The sequence below is a fragment of the Callorhinchus milii genome, unplaced genomic scaffold (assembly GCF_018977255.1).
Source record: "Callorhinchus milii isolate IMCB2004 unplaced genomic scaffold, IMCB_Cmil_1.0 Scaffold15, whole genome shotgun sequence".
In the NCBI taxonomy this organism is placed as follows: Eukaryota; Metazoa; Chordata; class Chondrichthyes; order Chimaeriformes; family Callorhinchidae; genus Callorhinchus; species Callorhinchus milii.
In genome coordinates, this window is record NW_024704756.1 from 1,121,719 (window position 1) to 1,146,530 (window position 24,812).

Below are 24,812 nucleotides of genomic sequence, written 5' to 3' on the forward strand. Positions count from 1 at the left end.
TTCAATCCTGAACTCTTTCCTGTTGGGATTATCATGTAAAGTGGGAAAGCCTCTTTGTGGGGCTTAAATAATAATAATAATCTTTGCATTTGATATAGCGCCTTATCACGTCTTCGAGACGTCTCAAAGCGCTTCACAGGATATACTGTAAAGTGAAGTGACTATGTTTTGTGGGCGAAACGTGGCAGAGATACACAGCGGTGTCCACACAAACAGTCGTGGGTGACCAAGTGACCAAATTATTATTATTTTTAAAAAAAATTTTTGAGTGGTCAAACATTTAATAACACTGTGAGGATGAGATGGTGTTGTTGATGGGAGTTGACAGATGTCTCCGCCCCTTTCCCCCACTTACAGGCTCTGTGCGGACGCTGATTGGCTGAGTGTGTGCGGACGCTGATTGGCTGAGTGTGCGCGGTCGCTGATTGGCTGAGTGTGCGCGGTCGCTGATTGGCTGAGTGTGCGCGGTCGCTGATTGGTTGAGTGTGCGCCGTCGCTGATTGGTCGGCTTTCTGATTTCCGGTGATAACGCGTCACTTCCTAGGAGACGTCGGGACGCCGAGAGGTTGTGAAGGCCGCGCTCCCGCCCCTCCCTCCCTCCCTCCCCCCCGGCACACAGCGGCAGGTCAGGGCCACGGCTCCGCTGCAGCAGTGCCGCGTGTAGGTGACATAACTGTCTCTGTGTTTAGCTCCAAGTGGCTGTGTCACAGCCACAGCCCAGCGCCACCCCCCCCCCCCCCCGAGCTCCCCCCCACATCCCCCCCCCCCCCCCGGGGGCAGAGCTCCTCCCCCCCCGAGCTCCCCCCCACATCCCCCCCCCCCCCCCCGGGGCAGAGCTCCTCCCCCCCCCCGAGCTCCCCCCCACATCCCCCCCCACCCCGGGGCAGAGCTCCCCCCCCACCCCCTCCCCCCCGGGGCAGAGCTCCCCCCACCCCCTCCCCCCCGGGGCAGAGCTCCCCCCCACATCCCCCCCTCCCCCCCCGGGGGCAGAGCTCCTCCCCACATCCCCCCCTCCCCCCCCCGGGGGCAGAGCTCCTCCCCACATCCCCCCCCCCCCCCGGGGGCAGAGCTCCCCCCCCCCGAGCTCCCCCCCACATCCCCCCCCCCCCCGGGGCAGAGCTCCCCCCCCCCCCCCCCCCCCGGGGGCAGAGCTCCCCCCCCCTCCCCCCACCCCCCGGGGGCAGAGCTCCCCCCACATCCCCCCCCTCCCGGGGGCAGAGCTCCCCCCTCCCCCCCCCCCCCGGGGGCAGAGCTCCCCCCCCCTCCCCCCACCCCCGGGGGCAGAGCTCCCCCCCCCTCCCCCACCCCCCGGGGGCAGAGCTCCCCCCGTTTTCAAAGTGGGAAATCCCTGTGAAACTGTCACCCTGAGCCCCGGCACCGCGGCTTTCAGCCCAAACTGCAGCCGGTCACCAGGAGGGATGTGCGGCCATTGGCACATTCAGATTTGTCATTGAGACGACTTGTTGTGTTGAGGGACCAACATCAGATGATGATAATAATAATGTTGTGTTTGATATTTCACCTCATCGCATCCACGAGACGTCTCAAAGCGCTTCACAGAATACACTGTAAAGTGAATTAACAGTATATTTTGTGGGAAAAATACGACAGCCAATTGCACACAGCAGTGCCCCACAAACAGTCGTGGATTGAGTGACCAAATTATTATTATTGTTTTTTTTCCTTGAGGGATTATTATCAGTTGTGTGGAGTAAGGAAACTTGCCCAAGGTTTCGCCCTGACCTGCCGGGAATGGAACCAGGTCTCTCGCTTGCGCGGCGAGTGCTCTAACCACTGAGCTCAGATGTCAGGAATCTTGAAATTCAACTTGCATTTATATAGCTTCCCCCTCGCAGGGTAATGTCCCACAGCCCTAGTCAGTGGTGGAGCACAACACCGAGCAGGAGGGGGGAGGTGACATAACCTGAAGATGGGGAAGGAAGGGGAAAGGCGAAGGGATAGAGGAAGAGTGTGCCAGAGTTTTGAGACATAGTGGCTGAAAGCGTGGCCACCGATGGTGGACCGGAGGGCACGAAGGATATGCAGGAGGCTGAAGGCACTCCCAACTCAGTGTTGGGGCAGAACTGTATTGTTGAAGGTGCTATTGTTTGGATGAAGCATTACACCAAGGTATCGTCTGACTATCCACGCGGATTTTAAGGATCCCACGGCATTAGTTGGAAAGAGAAGGGAGCTTCTCCAGATTTCCTTGCTAAACATTCCCATTCATGTCTGTTTGTGGGACATTGCTGTGGATATATTAGCTGCTGTGTTTGTCTGCAACTTCAGTCAAACCTGTCCTCAACCACTCAGGATTGGACCAAAGTGGCCTGTCAAAAGGCGACCTCTGAGTAGGATTCATTGGTGTTCAAACTGGGCTGTTCCAGGGTGGTTGTTAACAGGAGGTGATTGCTGAATGGAGGTGGTTGTTTGAACAAGTTTGACTGTATACAGTCACACCACTTCACAATGACACACTTTGAGACGTTTCAATTACATGATAAGGCGCTAAAATGTACAGAATTTTTATGGCTATAGAGGTAACCATGTATTTACAATCTGTACAACAGCACAAGCCTCACAGCTCCGAGCAGCAGAGGATGGAGAAGTATGAGAAAGTGACGACTATAGGGAGAGGAGCCAGTGCGGACGTCTACCTGATGAAGAATCGAGAAACTAAGAAACTCTATGCTGTCAAACGGATCAAAATCGATCACTCACGCAAGACAAGAACCAAAGAAGCTGTTCTGCAAGAAGCCATCATCCTGACCCAACTCAAACACCCTCACATCATCACCTGTCACGAGTATTACTTTGACCCAGAAGAAGAGGCCATCTTCATTGTGCAGGACTACTGCGATGGTGGCACCTTGGATGACCTTGTGCAGTCCAAGAAAGGGCAGGGCTTTTTTACCGAGGATGAAGTGATGCAGTGGTTTGTTCAGTTAGTTATGGCCATTCAGTATATTCACTCTATGAAGATCCTCCATCGAGACATCAAAACGCCCAATGTCTTCCTCACAAAGAAAGGCACGGTGAAACTGGGCGATTTTGGTATCTCTAAAATAATGAACCACACCCTGGATGTGGCCAACACCTGTGTGGGAACTCCATGTTACCTCAGCCCAGAGCTGTGCGAGGATGTGCCTTACAGCTCCAAGTCTGACATCTGGGCTCTCGGCTGCCTTCTGTTTGAAATCTGTGCCTTGAAACCTGCCTTTCATGCCAGGAACCTCATCAGCTTGTTTTATAAGATCGTCAAGGGGGAGTACGCCCAAGTGCCTGCCATCTACTCGGGGAACTTGCACCAGTTGATCAAGAACCTTCTCAACAAGTGCCCGGAGGAGCGGCCTAGTGCCAGCACTATCCTCAACATGCCCTCCGTCCAGGAACACCTCAAACTCTTCATCAAGAAGCAGGAGCTGCAACTCACCAAATGCCACCATTCCCTGAAGCAGCTTCACGTGACCAAGAGAGAGGCTGACGAGGTGACGGCTGGCTTGTGTGACCCTCTGTGTGCCTCCCACGACACCAGGAGCTTCAGAGCGGTGTCAGCTCCCCCCTGCCTCAGCGTCCAGAGTATCGACCAGGAGCAGGCTCCCGAGGCCCATGGCGATTTGGAGCTCTGTGAAGAAGAGACCAAATGTGAATACACTGATGACTTTGATCAGGACAGCTTGTCCTCAGGAGAGAATTCTCCTGAGGGTGAGGTCCCAGGTTCCCCTGTAGCAGATGAAACATACGAAGAGGCAGAAGGTAGGCTTTAACGTTCAAAATCACTCACTGAAAAGAGGAGTCATTTTTCACTGAAGCTACATTCTAATAACCTTTTATTCAACTAGATAACAACAATGATTTGCATTTATAAGGCATCCCTCACACAGGGCAGCATCCCAGAGCACTTCAGATGTTTAGAATCCACAATTAACACTGTCATAACACGGCTTTCTCAGTCGTACAACTTTCCCCAAATGACAAAGCAACTTCCCTCAAACTCAGGCTGATGATCTTATCCACTTTACTTTTGGAGAAATGCAGCACTGAAGCTCATTTGAGTGCCCTGCTAGCTAACAGCAACAACAAGATTACATTTGTATAGCGCCTTTCACGTCGGGAGGACGTCCCAAGCCTTCCTGCTCCGCCCTGGTTCAATGCCACACGTGGAAGCTGAGATGATAGAGGGAAGTGCCCCCAATGTTATTTTACAGCCATGGCATTGTCCCTGACAATAATAATAATATTTGGTACAGCACCTTTCAGATCGAGAGAACGTCTCACTGAGCTTCACTACTGTTGAGTGCAGTGACTGTGTTTTGTGGGCGAACGCGGCAGCCAATTTGCACACAGCAATGTCCCACAAACATCCATGAACTAAATGACCAATTTTATCTGGGACATGTGTCACAAAGGGAAGGGAGTTTCTCTCTCCCGGTGACCTGGCCAGCAATCCCTCAGATAAAACTGGACACTCACTCAATGGCTGCTTATTGGACATTGTTGTGCTCAAATTGGCTGCCATGCTTTGCTCACAAAATACACAGTCAATCCACTTTGCACTATACACTGTGGAGTGCCTTAAGACCTTCCGACAACGTGATAAGGCGCTATATCAAATGCAAGGATTATTATTATTATTTTTATGTATCCCTTTCCGAATAGGGCCATGAGACTTTTAACGTCCACCTGAACAAGACGGACCTCGACTAGCTCCTATTTATATTCACTTAAATGTGGGGAAGTGCTTAGCCTTCTGAGCAATAGAGATTAGTATTGTGGTGTAGTGTTGGGCTGTATAACCTGAAAATTGTGTGTCATTTTACATTTGGACCATTAACTCTCATTGATTGTAACTGGATTCTTCCCACTCGTGGCCTTTCTTCCCATTATTTTCACTTGTCACTTTTTAGCTGAAATTTTTTTAGCTGGAACTCTGTCCCACAGTCCCTTTGCTTCGCTCCCTCCCTTTGCCTCCTTCAAGGACCTTTTCAAGACCCCAGTCTTCGACCGTTCCTTCGGTCACTTTCCTACCCCCACCCTTCCTGCCTTCCACTCCTCCTGATCCCAACCCCCTGCTCAGATCCAAATCCTTGACTGTCCCGCACCTTGGGACATCCTCCCGACTTCAAAGGCACTGTGTAAATTCATTTGTTGTTGTTCTCAGGCCTGGCACTGCAGTGCCTGACGTGTGTTACCCCGATGCCTCAAAACCAATTTTACTTTAAGCAGAAAAGGGCAAAATCATTGCAGGGCACACAGAGGATGGAATCAGGACTTAAACAATGAATTAAGGTTAAATTATAACTAAAATGTGTGGTGTAATGCGACTGTTTGGGGGGGGGGGAGTAGGAGCCCCACAGATTAATGAAACAGTCTGTGAAAGCTGCCAGGAGTGAAAAACCTGCTGATTTTCACCTCCCTGACGCTGGCATGGTTGAGATTAGCTGCATCAGCACAGGGTCAGTACAACACATCCTGTACGTTAGTGCTGACCAGGCAGTTTGGCTAAACTTGTACTTTAAAAAATCTATTCAGTGCTGCAAAATGAATGACAGCTTTGAGGAGTTGCCCCACGTGAAGGGCGTTTTATATATATATATATATATATATATATATATATATATGCAAGTTTGCAAGTTGATTGACGAGACTGGAGATTGAACCTTATTATAATAATAACAATAATCCTTGTATTTGCGCACATATCATGACTCAAATTGCATATTATTTATATTATCTTATTGCACTGCTGAAGGGGATTGAAGTTTACTGCTGGGGGGTGGGGTCTCCAAACTTAATGATAATATAATAATAATAATAGACACATGCACAAACATAGACCCAAGCACAAACACACAGGCACACACAGCAAGGCCTGGGGTTTGGGTGAGAACAGGACTGAGTTTGGCTCTTGACATTCTCTAATCTTTGGTGTGAGGTGTCATGGAAATATGAAGCTTCCATTTAGTTCCAGTACATCCTGGATAATAATAACAACAACAACAACAACAAGATTCCATTTATAAAGCGCCTTTCACGTCAGGAGGACGTCCCAAGGCGCTGCACAGTAAATACAAGGATTATTATTTTTTCCCTCGTAATTGATACAGCGCCTTATCACATAATCAAGACGTCTCAAAGCGCTTCACAGAATATACTGTAAAGTAAATTGACTATATTTTGTGAGTGAAACATGGGAGCCAATTGCGCACAGCAGCGTCCCACAAAATAGTCATTCCTCTTTACTCCTTAAGTCCTGTGAAGCACTTTGATGCGTCTCGAAGACTTGATAAGATGCTAAATCGAATGCAAGGATTATCATTATCATTAGTGCATGACCTAACATGTCTGTCTGTCTGTCTGTCTGTCTGTCTGTCTGTCTGTCTGTGTGTGTGTGTGTGTGTGTGTGTGTGTGTCCGTGGTGCAGTGCTCACTGATGAGGTAGATTTCACTGAGTACGCGGATGACTTTGAAGAGGGGGACGATGATCTGGCAGAAATCGTGTGCAACGCCCGATGTGCTATGGAAGTCACTGCCGATAATGAGGCGTTTCTGGAGCAAAGAGACCAGGACGAAGCAGTTTCCAACATATCCTCCACCATTAAGACTCTGCGAGAGAGGTGTATCGGTAAGAGGTTTTGCTTTCAGCTATGGCAGAGGGATTCTCCTATGCTGATTGTTGCCTTCTGCTGGACAAACTTTTGATGTTCCTGGGTGGGGGTGGGAATGAGGTGAACTTGAGGGGTGAACGACACTGACCACCAGCCACAGTTTGAATTGCAGTTAGTCGTAATCCTAAATTTTCCTATGCCCGAGAATCGGACTTGATCCAATTCCTTCACTATTTCTGCTGCAGTTGATTCCTAGAATGTACAGTTGATTCCTAGAAAGTCTGCCCTCTCCCACTCTCTCTCCCTTTGGGAAAGTTGCTGGGTACAGCTGAGATCTGAAATACGCTGAGTGCCATATTCTTTGGATTGAAACTGCCCCAGGCTGCGGTGTAAGGTATTCAAAAAAGACTGAGAAACTAAAACCAATTAAAGGATTTAATTTAAAGATAACAATTATAATTTTAGGTCCCCAAATCTTACCAACTTGTGCCTAATACTTTCCGGAATTAGGTAAGCAGGATAAGTCCCTTCAGGGAGGGAGGACATTCCATTCCAACAATCTGTCTCTGGAATTTCCATGTGTAGGTGGGATGCATGGAATTTTCATTTGGTTTGGATACTCTTAAGCAGATGATGGGTTTCCGCATGGCTGACCTCCCCAAAAAATCAATTTACATTCCCTCCCTCCCTCCCTCCCATTCCTTCCTCTTTGACCGTGCTTTCAGTCATCTTCCCACCCCATTCCCCTCTACCCCTCTTCAATCCAATCCCCAGCTCGGGTGCTAATCCTCGATTGTCCACAGCCTTGGGACGTCCTCCCAACGTGAAAAGTGCTATATAAACATAAGTTGTTGTTCCCTCTCTCCCTCATTTCCTATTCCATCCTCCCATTCCTTCATTCCCTCCCATTCTTTCATTCCCTCCCATCCTGTTGAGTTTGAGACCTAAAGAAGAAAATATTTATTTTAGAAAGAAGATTGTAAATTAGCAAAATCAGTGAAGCATACTGAAGTGTGCAGCTCCAACAACAACTTATATAGCGCCCTCCACGCAGAGTAGCGTCTCAGAGCACTTAAAAGCATCAACATCAGAGATCAGCTCCATATTATGACACATACAGTATGTGGAGCTGATGCTGATGGCAGAGAATATGGATTTTCTATAGATTTGAATTCAAGGAATGGAACCCATTTGGAGGGAACTCAATGGACTTTTTAATAGGTAACATATGAGGCAGACTGGAGTTATGTTGTCAGTTATTTTAATACTGTTACAAACTGCAGCGTTTGTGATCAGAGAGGATTCAGGTTCTGAAGTGAGAATTTCTGTGATTGTTCTTCGACTGGTGAGCGTAGCCAGCAAATGAGTCAAAATACACAGTCCAGCACAATTTACATTGATACTACGTCAGGAGGACATCTCAAAGCAAGTTCACAGTGCTGAATGGACACTGGGGGTGGGAGCCCAGGAACCTGGGAGGAGAAAGATGAGTCAAAGAGGTGTCTTATGAAAGAGGGGAGAAAATGAGGAGGAGGGGCTCAGAGATGGAGATGCTGAACCTTGAAAGCCCTCGTTGCTGAACACAGATGACAAACTGCTGTTTGAGGGAGGTGTCTGTTTGTGATTGCAGATGATGTTGGCGAGACCCTCTTCCACCAAATTGCTTCCAAGTTCTTCCAAGGCCTGACTCCTGAGGACCTGCAGCCTCAGTTTGAACATCGTTTGGGTTCAGATCACCTGGAGACCTGCTACCTGCTGTTCAGCATGGACCAGGACGAGGCGTAGTGCAGTGTGGGGCTGCAGAGCACACAGTGACGTTCACCCGTCACATTTCTATCCAAATTCCTGTAGTGGCCGATGGATAATGAGCACTTGCCACCCAAAGGACCTTCGTCAATACCTCCACCAGGTAACCAGCAATACACCAGCCCTGCCTGCCTGCCTGCCTGAACGCCGTCGGGTTTCCCGGGAGCAGAAGGTTTCCAGCAGCGCTTGGGTAGACGGTCGCTGGACACTCGCTTTAGATTTTGAATCCCTTATTCCTGTTACTTTTCCCAAATGCTTGTTTCCTTGCCCTTCATCTTAACATTTCACTGTCTCTGAGGGTGGAAGGAGAATAGGGAGGGTGACTCGCTGTTTCTCTTCTTCCCAATTTTTTTGTTCCTCACAAGAACTTTTACTGACGTAGGAAGGCCCCAGCGCTCTGTGGCGCAGTGTTTAAACTTCAACACAGTACGTCACCTCGCACCAGTTCACAAACCTGCCAGGGAGTGCACTGATAGCGACCAGTCACTGGAGCAGAAACTCCTCTCACTCAGCTCCTATAGGTTGGTAAGATGGTCCTGGCTGGAAAGCTTAGAGAGCAATGATATCAATGGCAACCTATGTGGTTTGAGCTGGTTAGACTCCAGCAATTACACTCTGGGGTCCCCAAGCCATGGCTCTTGCCAACCTGGGCCTAATATTTTCCGGAATTAGGTAAACAGGATGTGTCCCTCCAGAGAAAGAGAGAGAGCGCATTCCATTCCAACAATCTATCTCTGGGATTTCCATGTGTCGGTGGGAGGCAGGGAATTTTCAGCTTGGTTTGGAGACTCTTAAGCAGGTGATGGTTGGGTCAGACACTCGGCTTAGCAACACAACTCCTCGATCAGATTGCCAGCCACAATCAATACCGTGCTCCCTCACCCCACACCCCCCAAACACACACACTGGTCTCCAGATATTTCCTGCACATACCTCTGCCTCCATTGCCCTTGGCAGTTGTAGTCATACATATAGCTGACCAGACTTGGATTGGAATTGCGAGGAAATAGGCATTAGGTTAAAAACTGCACTTTAATTATCTTTTAGTCTGCGTGGGCTGACAATGATGCTGTTTGTTCACGAGCAGGCAGATGATGTTTCTGAAGATGATTTGAGTTCTCTTTAGGTATGAAGTGTTTCTCAGCTTTTCAATCATGACTATTTATATCTGCTGGTGTTAATATACTATATAGCACTGAAAAATCTAACTAATGTATAGCACTGAAAATTCTAATTTAATATTAAAACCTTAGGAATTATATTGTGCAACTTTGACGGTTTGGTCGCAAACAAAGTTGGTTAACAGAGGTTTTTTTTAAAAAATGGAACTGCCTCTTTTGTGCAGATATGTAAAGCTTTAGTTTTAAAATAAAACTTCCATCAACGTGGAGAAGGTGTTGTTGATTTGGAACATTGTGGAAGGTGTGGGACACTGAGTTAGTTAGTGTCAGTGTGTGTGGGTATAACTGGCTCCAAAGGGACCTCCTCTGGTGAGGTTCCAGGCTGATCACAGGTGTGAGCACGTGTGGGCCCATTGCACCAAACACTGACATTTCACATGGAGAGAAAATGCCAACCTATTTATTGTGAGACTGGAAAGAACCTTTATCGCAATATGTCTTACATGCGTGTGGGTGCCCATGTGCGTGTGCATGAGTGAGTGTGCATGCACGTCTGTGCATCTGTGTGCACACACTGCCAGTGCGTGTGGTCTCATATGTTTCAACATGCACACATGGGGGTTGGGGGGAGTGCACGTGTGTTTGTTGTGTGTGTGAACATGCATGTAAGTGTAGGTGAACGTTCACTCGGTTGAGGGCATTCACGAAGGTGTGTATGTGGGGGTCAGGGAGAGGAATATCAGCCAGAATTTCTGCTCCAGATTTTTAATCCTGATCCTTCACTTGGTGCTAGTCTGTCCAAAGGGTGAGGCTGAAAGGAAGCGAGAGCCAAGGCAAGGCCGAGAGGCGACAGGACCAGAGGCCAGAAAGCAAACGTGTGGTAACCCGGCTGTCTCCACATGAAGGTCTGGTGATGGTAAAGCAACACATAGGCCCGGCATTGACACAGGAACAAGAAAAAAATATTTATTCATGACAGATACCTGGTCCATTGGGGCCAGTGATACCAGACCATTCTGTCACTTGTGGTGGTAGGGGAAGGGGGGAACTGAGAGCTCAGCCACACACCCACCAACCCACACACCCACCAACCCACACACCCACCAACCCACACACACGCCCACCCACACGCACCCACCCACACACACACATGCCCACCCCCCACACACACAGCTACCCCCCCCACACACACACACACGCACACACCCACACACAAACACGCACACACCCACACACAAACACACACACACCCACCCACACACACACACCCACACACACAACAACTTGTATTTATATAGTGCCCCCCACACCGGACGGTGTCTCCGAGCGCTTCACAGTAACGGATCCCGGGGCCAGAGGAGGGGGAGGAGCCAGGGGGGGAGGGGAGGGGGGGGGGAGGGCCAGGGGAGGAGCCGGGGGAGGGGGAGGAGCCGGGGGGAGGGGGAGGAGCCGGGGGAGGGGGTGAAGGTGACCAAAGGTACGGTCGAAAAGAAAGGTCTTCAGCAGAGACCTGAAAATGGGAAGGGAGGGAGGAAGGCAGTTCCAGAGCTTCGGGGCAGAGTGACTGAAGGCACGGCCGCCGAGGGGGGAGCGGAGGACTCAGGGGACAAGGAGGAGACCACACACACACCCACCTACACCCACATACGCATACCCACCTACACGCACACCCACCCACCCGCACACACACCCACCTACACCCATCCACCCGCACACCCACCCACCCGCACACACACCCATCCGCACACACACCCACCTACACCCATCCACCCGCACACCCACCCACCCGCACACACACCCACCCGCACACCCACCCACCCGCGCGCACACCCACCCGCGCGCACACCCACCCGCGCACACACCCACCCGCTCTCACACCCCGACCCACACACGCACACCCCCAACCCACACACGCACACCCCCGATCCACAGACGCACACCCCCGATCCACAGACGCACCCCCCCGACCCACACACGCACACCCCCGACCCACACACGCACACCCCCGACCCACACACGCACACCCCCGACCCACACACGCACACCCCCGACCTACACACGCACACCCCCGACCCACACACGCACACCCCCGACCCACACACACACGCCCACACTCCACGAGATTATTACAGTATCTGCTGCAGTGCAGCTCAAGTTCTGAGCTTATGCAGTACCAACAGTTCACACTCGGTGACAGGACAGGACAACGTTCTAACCAGAAGAGGATTGAGAACAAAGCTAAAAGTTTGACGTGTTGAAGCTGGAATCCTTCACATGTTACTCTCTCTCTGCTGACAAAGCCTATCAGTGTAAAATACCTCATCCCATATATGTTACAAAAGAGAAAGATTTTTTGCAGATTTTGATCGTGTTTCTGAAGCTATTGTTGTGTGGAGTTGAGCTGTTTAAAATATCCTGGTTCTTGCTTTCCATCCAATTCACTGTATTATGAGAGGAGCCGTCCTTTAGATGACGCATTAAACTCAGCCAAGGATGAGTCTCCTTGTTCAGGTGGATGTTAAACGTGACACAAAACGAAGCCAGAAAGGAATTTCTCCTCGTGTCCTCACCAGCCATCCTCCAGATTAATTGGTTATTCACCTCCTGGCTAAACATTGCTGTGTGCAAATTGAATACTGCTTTTGTTCACAGATACTGACTACATTTTACAGTAATTAATCTAAAACACTTTGAGAGGTTTTGGTATTATAGGCGTATCAAATGTGAGGAGCATTATTGGGCAAGTTTCCTTACTCCACACACCGCTGTTTACCAAGCAGTAAGTAGGAACCTGGTTGCTAGATTGACGGATCGCTTTTCCAGGGGTAATATTCCTTCAAAAAAATAATAAATTGGTCACTTCAATCCACGACTGTTTGTGGGACGCTGCTGTGTGCAATTGGCTGCCGCATTTCGCCCACAAAATATACAGACAATTCACTTTATAACATATTCTGTGAAGCGCTTTGAGACGTCTCAAAGATGTGAAAAGCGCTATATCAAATGCCAGGATTATTATTATTAACCCAGAATGTTACTAAGTGGAGTCCTGTAGTGTATTGTTTGCGCACTCACTTCACAAGTGGCAGGACCTGGGTTCGATTCCTGGGCAGGATGAATCATAAGGCAACTTTTCTTACTCCACATGCCTCTGTTTAGCTAAATAATTTGCTCACTCAATCCATAACTGTTTGTGGGACGCTGCTGTGCGCAATTGGTTGCTTCTTTTCACCCACAAAATATACAGTCAATTCACTCTTCAGTAGATCCCGTGAAGCGCTTTGAGACGTCTCAAAGTTTGCCTATATCCTGATTCAGATACGTTTCAGATTATGGGCTGGTTGTGTGAAAGATGTTCCCAGTCACTTCACTCAGGGTGTTCACAAAGTCCTGTTACCCCCATATTTTTCTCTATAGTGCACTGACCAACAACTGGAACATGTGGAAAATGATGATCATTGTATTTAGAAATACTTAATTGTATTTATTTGTCCAAAGGATCGGTGTGTGTGAGTGCCATCATCATTTTAATAATAAACCTTGCATTTGATATAACTCCTTATTGCGTCTTCGAGACATCTTTGTTTATTTATTGTTTTGAATGGTTTATTACCCCTGGAAAAGTGATCCACCAATCGACTAACAACCGGGTTCCTACTTACTGTTAGGTAAACAGAGGCGTGTGGAGCAAGGGAACTTGTCCAACGTTTTACCCTGCCCAGGAAACGAAACTGGGTCCTCTTGCTTGCGAGGCGATCGCTCTAACCATGAAGCTACAGGACTCCAAAAAGACTCAATAGTAATGATACTTGCATTTGATATAGCGCCTGTAATTTCAAAATGTCTCAAAGCACCATTGCTGCTGAGTGTAGTGACTGTAATCGTTGGCAGCAGTCACTGCGGCTTTTGCCAACGATTACACAGTCACTACACTCAGCAGCAATGGTGCTTTGAAATATTTTAACCTTTCAGCCATTATATGTTCAGGACTTCCATTGCAAAATTGCGTCAGTGCTTGGGGGTTGCAAAGTGGGTGTCTGTCTACTCCAGCAACCAATTGTGTTCTGTGTGCTCCACCACTGGCAAACAGGAACCCTACCTACGGGAGACCCCTGGATGGTTGGAACTGGGCTCCTAATGTGTTCGCTTCCCAGCTTCCAAACATAGCACCAGCCAGGGCTGGGAATAAGGAAGGGAAGGAGCTGAAATTAGATGAGAATCTGAACGCTGGCCAAGCCCTGAGGCGGCTACGGGAGCAGAGACCTCTTAGCCTGGAGCTGGATGCTATCAGCAGCATTCTCCTTTTCCATGGAATCTCCTCTCTGTATTCAGGCCTGATAATTGGTACAGTCTCTATGGCAAAAAGCCCATATCTGAAGTCCTCTCTCCTGGAGCAGAAGGTGCTGGTGCTGTAGTGTAGCTGAGAATGTCCTGCTAGGAAACCGTGGGTAATTTATGGGCATTTAGCATCTGCCCCCACACTCTGGATCTCTATACTGCAATCCGTCTGCCTCACCCCCTCTCTTGCTTCCTTCAAGTCCTGTCTAAAGACCTTCCTCTTCGACCGAGCCTTCGACCATCCTCCCATGCCCACGGCCTCTGCCCTCCATCCCTCCTGACCCCAACTCCCAGCTCGAGTCCAAAACTCCTGATTGTCAAGCGCACTGGGACACCTTCCCAATGTGAAGGTCGCTGTACAAGTGTAATTTGTTGTTTGGCTTGGTTGGCTCAAGCCTTCTGCATGTCCCTCGTTCCCCTCCACAGACGTGCTTTCAACCACTACACTCCCAACCTCTGAAACTCCCTGCTTCAAACATTCAACCTCTCTTTGTCCGTCTTCAGAACAACAACAAAATTACATTTGTATAGCACCTTTCACATCGGGAGGACATCCCAAGGTGCTGGGCAGACAGAGTTACAGATCCGAGCTGAGGATTGGGGTGGGGGAGGGTGGAGGACTCTGTGAAGGGCACTGTATAAATATGAGTCACTTGTTTGTTCAGTGTTTTAAGGCTGTAATTTTGAGATGGAAAAGGGCCTTTTGCCTTCCCTCTCAAAGGGCACAATGCACAAACCTATCATATCATGGCAGGAAACAACAATATAAGCATTCACCTGATTTGTGTTCCTTTCTGGAAAATAGACCAAATGTCCTCCTGCCCCCTACTCAATAGCTAATTGTGTAGTCTCATTAGGGCTCAAGTGATACTCATCCCATCTCTGGCTGAGCAGGAGAGAGAGAGAGAGCGAGAGAGAGATGCAATGTAACAGCAACGCTCTTGGTTTCTGACATTGTTGCTCTGGGTAAAACCAACTAAGAGAGGTTGAAGACGGCTTTTCAGGCCTTTTGATTTATCCTGTATTGATTAGAGCACTCGCCTCGCCAGTAAGGACTTTGGTTCGATTCCTGGGCAGGGCGAAACCTTAGGCAAGTTTTCTTTACTCCATGCGCCTCTGTTTACCCAGCAGTACCACCCACAGCCCAGCTTGAACCCACAGCCTCCTGACTCAGAGACAAGAGCCAGGCTGACACACACACTGCGCCAGGCTGACACACACACTGCGCCAGGCTGACACACTTTAAACCCTTTTATCAATGAGTCGCCTTAAACTGAGTCATTGATATGAAAACTCAGGGGTGGGGGTAGGGAGAGGGCTATGCTATCCAGGAAGGTTCCTTCCTCCAGAGACCCATCAGGCACTCTCAGATGCCACCTCACTCCAATGCCCCCACACCGCTCCCATCACATCATCCAGATGTTTCTTATTTAAACCCAATGTGCTGGCTGCAGTCACCCTTCCTGGTCGCCTGTTCCAGTTGTTCATTACCTGGTGGGTACCTGAAATTACCCTTAATCCCTGAACATGTGTCTTTTTTGTTCTGACGTGGCATGTATGTCTGGAAAACTTGTCCTGTGGAAGGGGGGAGGTGGGTAGATTGGATCGGGATACTCTGGGGCTCACAGATGTGGTGTTTTAGGTGTTTAAGCACCTGAATGAACAAGATGTTGCTCATTCAAGCTTCACAGTGAGAAACAGCAGAGAATAGAAACACCATGAATTTCCAATCAGCTCATATGTGAAAGCTTTGTTTGCAGTTAACATGGATGGAGGGAATCTCTAGGATTGAGCTGAACTGAATTTTCGAGGAGACTGAACAGTGTGTGTAGTGAACAGATCTCCCCAAAGTGCCCACAAGAAACAAGGAAAAACCTTCCACTGTTACGGGCCTTATGTCAAAGGTGCTTTACAAGTAATTACTGCCATAGGATCAGGAGGCTATTCAGCCCACCAGCCTGCTCTGCTAGTTTATTAAACCATGGCAGATCTTTCATGGCAAAATTTCTTGCCTTTCTCTATACCCCTTAATGTCCTTACTGCCCAATGTTCTATCAATCCAATGTAATTTACACAGCATCTATCACCCTTCCTTTCCCGCACTGCTGGCTGGGCACCTGAGTGGAGAGGTGTTGGTGAGGAGAAAGATAACCAAAGGATGGAGGTGGACCTTGAATGAGGTGTGAGAGAAAACAATCTGGGAGAAAACATAGATTTTCACTACCTTCTGGGGCAGTGTGTCCCCATTTCCTCCTTGTGACAACAGCTTTCTGATATGAAAATGAAGGGTAGACGGAGGTGCTCGGACACAGCCAGACAATGACTGGCTATTTATATCTGAAGGCTTGCTGCCAGGGAGAAACTCCTTTCTCTTTTCAAACAGCGTTGTGAGATACCTGAATATCCAGATAGGACTTTACGTTTAATGCAAGTAATAATCTCTTACAGTTTGAAGCATTTCACAGGATTTACTGCATCATGTAGTTATTGTGTATTTTGTTGTTTGTCTCATCTGAAAGACAGACCCCAGACCTTACCCCTTACCTCCTTACCCCAGACGCAGCTGAAACACTCATCCGTGCATTCATCATTTGCCGACTCGACTATTCAAGTGTCCTCTTTGCTGGTCACTCCAACTCCACCATACACAGGAACTAGCTGATTCAAAACTCCACCGCCCGCATACTCACCCTCACCAAACTCTGTATCCCCATCCCCACCCGTTGTAACCAGGCTCCACTGGCTCCCCATCGTCGAGCAGATCGATTTCAACATCCTCACACTTGTCTTCAACCTGTTTACCCCCAACCCACAACCTGCTGCCTCCACTCGACTGGCTCCGGTCGCCTGCATGTCCCTCGTGCCCTCCGTTCCACCATTGGGGGCTCTTTCAACCACATCACCCAAAAACTCTGGAACACTCTTCCCCTATTCCCTCCCCTTTGCCCTTCCTTCCCCATCTTCATTATGTGCCTGAAGACCTTCCTCTGCCACCTGCACTAAGCCAGTAAGGAACCTGGTATCCTGTTTGTCCCTGAACTGTCCTTTGTCCCCCACATCCGTGCCATGACCGGCACTACCTACCACCACCTCCGCAACATTGCCAGACTCCGCCACTGCCTCACCCCTCAGGCTGCCGAAACCCTCACCCACACATTCATCACATCAAGGCTCGATTACAGGAACTCCTCATCGGCCTTCCCAACTCTTCCCTTCACAAACTGCAGGTCATCCAAAACTCTGCAGCTTGTGTACTCTCACGCACCAGGCTCCGCGATCCCATCACTCCCACCCTCGCCCGACTCCACTGGCTCCCCATCCCCCAGAGGATCGAGTTCAAGATCCTCGTCCTCACTTTCAAGGCCATCCATGGCCTTGCTCCTCCAACCTCTCTGACCTGCTAATTCCCTACCAACCTGCCCACTCCCTCCATTCAGCGGGCTCCGGCCTGCTCCATGTCTCCCGCCTTACCATCGGTGGCCAGGCTTTCAGCCTCTGTGCCCCCGCACTCTGGAACTCCATCCCACGGTCGCTTCGCCTCGCTTCCTCCCCTCGCCTCCTTCAAGGCTGATCTCGAGACCCTCCTCTTCGATCGTGCCTTCGGTCGCCCTCCCACCTCTCTGCCTTCCCTCACTCCTACACCACCCCACTCCCATGCTCAGGTCCTGACCCCTGACTGTGCAGCACCTTGGGACATCATCCTGACGTGAAAGGCGCTCTATAAATGTAATCTTGGTGTTGTTGTTGTTGTGCCTGCGGTCACCTCCCTCTCCCTATGGCTTGGTGTAGTGTTCCGCCACTGTGAAGCGCTCTGGGACGCTGCCCTGCACGAGGGAAGCTATATAAATGCAAGTTGTTGTTGTTGTTAGACCTGGCAAGGCAGCTCTCCATAGTGTTAGTTATAGGCGCAGTAACTCACTCACTGATAGGAACACTATCCTTGTTTGGTACAGTACATGTGCATATGTCAGGCATTGTTGAGTGAGTTGACCCCTTTTCCCTCAATTATCCAGGTTCACCCCCGCTCTAAGCTGTGCATGGGTGAACCTGAATAATTGTAGAATTAACATGATATTTGGAAGCTTTCTCTGCCCTCCGTGTACCAATAACTCAGGTTTATAAATATCTCGGCTCCATCAAAGCTCTATCACACAGGAAACCAGAGATTAATTTAAACCTGATCCTGCGTTTATGAATCCTGGTTACTCCACTTGAACCCGGTAAAAAGCATCTCTTCAACACAAGAACGGTTTGTACTCAAACCAAGTGGCAATTGAGCGGAGATTCATAATTTAACAACTCATTGTTTCTTTATGTTCACTTTAAAAAATTCAGCCACATCAAATATTTAGCTTTGATGGAGCCGAAATATTTATAAACCTGAGTTATTGGCACACGGAGGGGAGAGAAAGCTCCCAAGTATCATTTTAATTCCACAAGCAGGTGATAACAAGGTGCGACCTTGAAGACGGGGAAGGAAAAAGGTAAGGTGAAGGGATAGAGGAAGAGTGTTCAGGAATTAAGGGGCACAGTGGCTGAAAATGTGGTGACCGATAGTGGAATGGACAGCACAAGGGAAAGCAGGATATATTTTTATACACTGACTGCGTAATCACACCGACCAGGGGTATCGCACACCGACCAGGGGTATCACACACTGACCAGGGGTATCACACACCGACCAGGGGTATCACACACCGACCAGGGGTATCACACACTGACCAGGGGTATCACACACTGACCAGGGATATCACACACTGACCAGGGATATCACACACTGACCAGGGGTATCACACACTGACCAGGGGTATCACACACTGACCAGGGGTATCACACACTGACCAGGGGTATCACACACTGACCAGGGGTATCACACACTGACCAGGGATATCACACACTGACCAGGGATACCACACACTGACCAGGGGTATCACACACTGACCAGGGGTATCACACACTGACCAGGGGTATCACACACTGAACAGGGGTATCACACACTGTAACGTACTGGTTAGTGCACTAGCCTTGCAAACGAGAGTACCCGGGTTCAATTCCCGGCAGGGCGAAACATTAGGCAAGTTTCTATACTCCAAAAGCCTCTGGTTACCTAGCAGTAAGTAGGAACCCGGTAGTTAGTTGATCGGTGGATCGCTTTTCCGGGGGTAATAATCCTTCTTAAAAAATAATTTATTCACTCAATCTACGATCCATGTTTGTGGGACGCTGCTGTGTGTAATTGGCTTCATTGTTTCACCCATAAAATGTACAGTCAATTCACTATATATTCTGTGAAACACTTTGAAATGTCGTGAAGATGTGATAATACGCTACAAGTCTTGTATTATTATTATGTTTGAGATGTGCCCATTAGATGGTGCTGTGTTACAATATTTTAGCTGCTGTTTTGCTCTTTAAATTCAGTGAATAACAAACCTATATTAGCTTCTTTATTATTAAGCATTGCGTTAACACTCTCTCACCTTCCTGCGATCATTAGCAGTGCATTGTGTGCAGAGCCGAGCACTGTGTTGAGCTGGTAATGCTGAAACAGCTGCAGCAGCTGCCTTCTGTGTCACCAGCTCACTGCTCATGTATAGTTGTATCCCGCCATTAGACAGGTATTTGATCGAAAATCATCCCCATGTCTTTATTTATAACCTGCGCAGGAGTGTGTGCATTATAATAGCCACAGGAGCGCTGTTCGCTGTCCTTGAGTATATTACATACCACACAGTTTACATAAACTCTTACATAAACTGTGTGGTATGTAATACACTCAAGTAAAACATGTACAGGAGCGTAACATTCTATGTTATAAAATCAATATACAATCAATTCACGTTACAGTATATCCTGTGAAGCAATTGGAGACATTTTGAAGAAGTGATAAGATGCTGCATCAAATGTAAGGATTATTGTTATAATTACAAAGGAGATTCATGCAAGTGAAACAGAAACAGTAGGAGTGTTGTATCTGGGTATGACTGCGTGTTATGACTGTGGAGTCCTGTAGCTCGGTGGTTAGAGCACTTGCCTTGCAAACGAGACACTTGGGTTCAATTCCTGGCAAAACCTTGGACAAGTTTCCTTACTCCAGACGCTTAATAATAATCCCTCCAAAACAAAACAACAATAAATTGGCCATTTTCAATCCACTGTGGGACGCTGCTGTGCGCAATTAGCTGCCGCATTTTGCCCACAAATATATGGTCAAGTCACTTTACAGTCTATTCTGTGAAGCACTTTGAGACACCTCGAAGACGTGAAAAGGACTATATCAAATGCAAGGATTATTATTATTATTGTTATTATATATGATTGCATGTCACTTACTTTTGTCTCTATGCTGTTGCCCTACCACAAACAAATCATCTCTTAATGTTTATGGTGATCGTGCAACAATATTGTGATTGAGTGATTGCTGCGAGGCAAAGAGACAAGGAGAGAATAATAATAATCTTAGCAAATGATATAACGCCTTATCACATCTTCGAGACGTCTCAAAGCGCTTCACAGAATATACTGTAAAGTGAATTGACTGTATATTTTTAGGCGAAATGCGGCAGCAAATTGTGCACAGCAGTGTCCCACAAACAGTCGCGGATTGAGTGACCAAATTATCATCGTTATTATTATTTATTTTTGAAGGGCTTATTACCCCTGATCCGCCAATCAACTAACAACTGGGTTCCTACTTATTGCTAGGTAAACAGAGGCATGTGTGTGGAGAAACGAAACTTGCCTAAGGTTTCACCCCGCCTGGGAATCGAACCCAGGCCCTCTTGCTTGCGAGGTGAGCGCAGTAACCACTGGGTAACAGGACTCCATAAAGAGAGAAACAGACAGATTGAGATTCCTGCCCACACTTTTCAAGATGAAACTTCAAGACTGATCACTCACTCCCTGTGGCATCTCCTTAGTGAGGTTCATCTACTTCCCTACCCTTCCCCAAACTGGCAGCACAGGGCACAAGATAGTGCACAGGACTGAACCCCTTTATTTTCCCGAAGCTTCTTTAGTGCTTGTTTCCCCACTTATGCCTCGGGTTTGCACCGCGCTCCATCACCCGTACGCTCAGAATCACTCCTGTCCATCGTCTCCCCCTCATTGTGAGGCTGTCTCCTTCATTCAGCTGTCAACACGGGGGAGTTGCTTGGAGTGACACGTGCGATCAGGAAATGTGACGGGGCTTGCATGTGACATGCGGAGTTGTGTTTATTTTGAAACGAGACACAAGTTATGTTAAACACCCACACGGACAACTGATTGTCACTTCGAATGACCGATTGGGTGGCTCTGCCTTTGGCAGTGACTGCCTGGCCCTGCTGCACAGGACTTGTTTGTGAGTCTCTGATTTATACTATGTCCAGGTGAAGCTCAACTGCCTCAATGGCTCATAACAGTCACATAACATGTCCTAAAGCGATTAGCTATCTGTCAGAGTGAGCCATGCCACGTACACTCACTGCTTTTCTCTTCCAATCCAGGCTTAGTGTGCAGTGATACAGAAAGTGCAGTTTCCCAGCACTCGGCTAGTATCATTGGCAACAACTAGCTCCTGTGAGCTCCTCAGGCTCTTCTTGACTCTCTCTCTCAGGGAAGGTCTTCTCTCCATCTTCTGCTTTCCGCATGGATTGCTTTCAGCTCCACAGCCCCTCGCCCCCAGCTCAGTGGTTCTTCCCAGTGTTTGTACAGACATGTTAGGTGTCAGTCTGGCACAGTCAGCTCCCCTCACCCATCTGTGTCAGAAAGTGGTGGCTTCTCAAAACGTCCCAGAGCACTGTGACGCTAACCTGTGGTTTAGTGGTTAGAGCACTCATCTCGCAAGCGAGGGGACCCGGGTTCAATTCCCGGGCAGGGCAAAACCTTTGGCAAGTTTGTTTACTCCACACACCTGTTTACCTGGCAGTAAGTAGGAACCCATTTATTGGTCAATTGTTGGATCGCTTTTCTGGGGATAATAATCCGACAACAACAAAAACATGTGGTCACTCAAACCACGACTGTTTGTGGGACGCTGCTGTGCGCAATTGGCTGCCGACTTTCGCCTACAAAATATAGTCAATTCACTTTATAATATATTCTGTGAAGTGCTTTGAGACGTCTCAATGATACGACGCAAGGATTATTAATATAAATGCAAGTTGTTGTTGGGTTCAATGGTCAGAGCTGCTCCAGCCCTGCACTAGACCAGCTGTTGCTCCAGTGCAGTGGTCATGCCCTGGAGGTTAAGGGTTAGAGGTGACGGCCTCCCAATGAGATGATAGCAGGTCCCAATGTTAAAGATCCATGAATTGTCAGGAGAAAGTTTCTTCCAGAGAGTTCTGGCCAACAATCTTCCAGTCCATCGACTCTGCACCACCAGCGGTGGCCAATCTCTTCAACCCTCAAACTCTGGAAGTCGCTTCTCTATCCCTCCGCCTCAACCCCTCTCTGCATCTATCTTCAGTGGAGTCCTATAGCGTAGTAGTCAGCCCGCTCAACTCGCAAGCAAGAGGACCTGGGTTCGATTCCTGGGCAGGGTGAAACCTTAGGCAAGTTTCCTTACTCCACACCCCTCTGTTTACTTAGTCGTAAGCAGGAACCCAGTTGGATCGCTTTTCCTGGGGTAATAATCCCTTCAAAAAAAAATTGGTCATACAATCTATGACTATTTGTGGGACTTGGCTGCTGTGTTTTGCCCACGAAATATACAGTCAATTCATTCAACAGTCTATTCTGTGAAGCACTTGGAAGTATCTCAAAAACCTGATAAGGCGCTATAGCAAATGCAAGGATTATTATTATTATTATCTTCAAATCCCATCTTAAAACCCAGCTTTGAATGTGCCTTTGGTCACCTCCTCACCTTCCTCCTAAGCTCAGAGCTCAGCCCCTTCCCTGTGAAGCACTGTGAGACCTGATCCTGTGTCATGGCGCTGTGTAAATGTGGGCTGTTGATGGTGGGTCACTGCTGTGCACTAGTTGCCTACATTTGCTTACAAATACAGCATCCTTGTTTTGAGTTTCTAAGTGCTGTATCAGCTGAAAGGCTCGTGATTATTTACACAGGGGCTTGTTGCTCTCTTCGCACTGCGTGAAGCCATCAGCTAACAGGGTTAGGAACAGTTTGCAGTCCCCACATTCACTCACTGCTCATTGATTTGACTTGGGGACAAGAGCTGACATGATGTTCAGTCCACAGATACTCACACACACACGGACAAACACAGACATACATAGAAACACAGACACTCACACAGACACACAGTCACACACACACAAACACACTCACACACAAACTCAGACACAAACAGACATACACACAGATATACATTCGAACACACAGATCTTATCGAGTTTAGACCCAATCCCCTCCCGCTGCCTGGAGACCAATGTAAAGTAAGTTGACATGCTTTACATGTAATATCTCTGATGGCCCAGTAAAGGTGAAGCCTCGCCGGATGTTCACCATAGTTTACAATTCTTGTCTTAGCTCCATTTCTCTGGAACTCTCTCCCCCTAAAATCCTTCTACCTCGCTCCCTCTCTCTCCGTGTGTGTCTCTCTCTGTGCTGCTGTGTCCCTCACTGATTTCCTCTTTCAGTGCTTTGGGGCGTCCTCCCGACGTGAAAGACAACAACAACAACGTGTATAGCGCCTTTCACATCGGGAGGACGTCCCAAGGCACTGGACAATCAGTGTTTCAGACCTGAGCTGGGGGTCGGGATCGGGGAGGGTGGAGGGCAGGGGGGGAAGGAGGGTGACCGAAGGCACAGTCAAAGAGGAGGGTTGTGAGACGGGTCTTGAAGGAAGTAAGAAAGAAGACTGTAGGATGGAGTTCCAGAGGGTGGGGGCAGAGTGGCTGAAGGCCATATAAATGCAATTTGTTGTTGTTGTTGAGGCAGTGACCTGGGATCAATGTGAATGGGGAGCATTTGTGTGACAATTAGCAGACAGTGACCAGAGAGGAATAACCATTGTACAATAATTGTCTTTTTTCCGCTTTCAAAGAAAGCCTCAGTCAACTGAGCCTGAAGGAAGATGATATATTCCCAGCAGATGCCACAGTTCTGAACGCCTGTATACACCTAATGTGGCCTTTACATAATTCATCCTGCCCCTGCTATTGTATAAATCTCCATATAAATGAATGCCTCACACTGTGGCCAATTAAAGCCATTTACAGAATGATATCAGGGGAAGGGGAGCCAGGGGGCAGAGCTGATGGAGTCCGGCTGTGTCAATCATCTCACCCTGCCATCCGTACAGCCGCTGAACGATTAACGGTCCACATTGTACAGGGTATTAACAAAGTCCTGTTACCCCCATGTATTCTTTTCTACAGATAATCCAGCGCCTTATCACGTTGACAAAATGCCTCAAAGCATTTACTGTGAAGTGAGTGAATGAGCGAGTGAGTGAGCAAGCGAGTGAGTGAGTGAGCGAGTGAATGAGCGAGTGAATGAGCGAGTGAATGAGCGAGTGAGTGAATGAGTGAGTGAGCAAGTGAATGAGTGAGTGAGCGAGCGAGTGAGTGAGCGAGTGAATGAGCGAGTGAGTGAGTGAGCGAGTCAGTGAGTGAGCACCATCATTTTCACGGTGCCACATCTTGTGTAACATAGATGGAGTGAGGAGGAGGAGGAGGGAGTTGCTGGGATCAGACATTTTGACACTCGACTAAAAATTCATTGGAAGAAAAAAGCACAGGGAAGGGTAACAGGACTTTGTGAACAGCCCGAAGATTAGGCTGAAAATATACTCAATTATCAAATTTCTCTCCTTAAATAAGCGCTCTGAGCCATTACCCTGCACGGAGAGCTATATAAGTGCAAGTTGTTGTTAAATATGAACTTTTTTGACCAGACTTTATGTGTCATCTTACTGAATAATGTCCGGCTAAGTGTAAAACACACAGCATCACTAACAATGGTAAGACCCTGCCATGGACTCATTTCATC

At 48.3% G+C, this 24,812-nt stretch overlaps 1 protein-coding gene across 2 annotated transcripts; it reads left to right on the forward strand.

Moving 5' to 3' along the window:
• The first annotated feature begins 521 nt into the window (after positions 1-521).
• On the forward strand, positions 522-9,022 carry nek12 (NIMA-related kinase 12). Of its 2 annotated transcripts, none has more exons than XM_042340709.1 (4): positions 522-565; positions 2,571-3,756; positions 6,425-6,625; positions 8,239-9,022. In XM_042340709.1, the coding sequence occupies exons 2-4, from the start codon at positions 2,601-2,603 to the stop codon at positions 8,391-8,393; spliced, it is 1,512 nt and encodes a 503-aa protein (XP_042196643.1). In that variant the 5' UTR covers positions 522-565; positions 2,571-2,600; the 3' UTR covers positions 8,394-9,022. The 2 variants fall into 2 exon arrangements, with proteins under 2 accessions (XP_042196643.1, XP_042196644.1); XM_042340710.1 differs by lacking the exon at positions 522-565 and adding an exon at positions 622-660.
• The last annotated feature ends 15,790 nt before the right edge of the window (positions 9,023-24,812 follow it).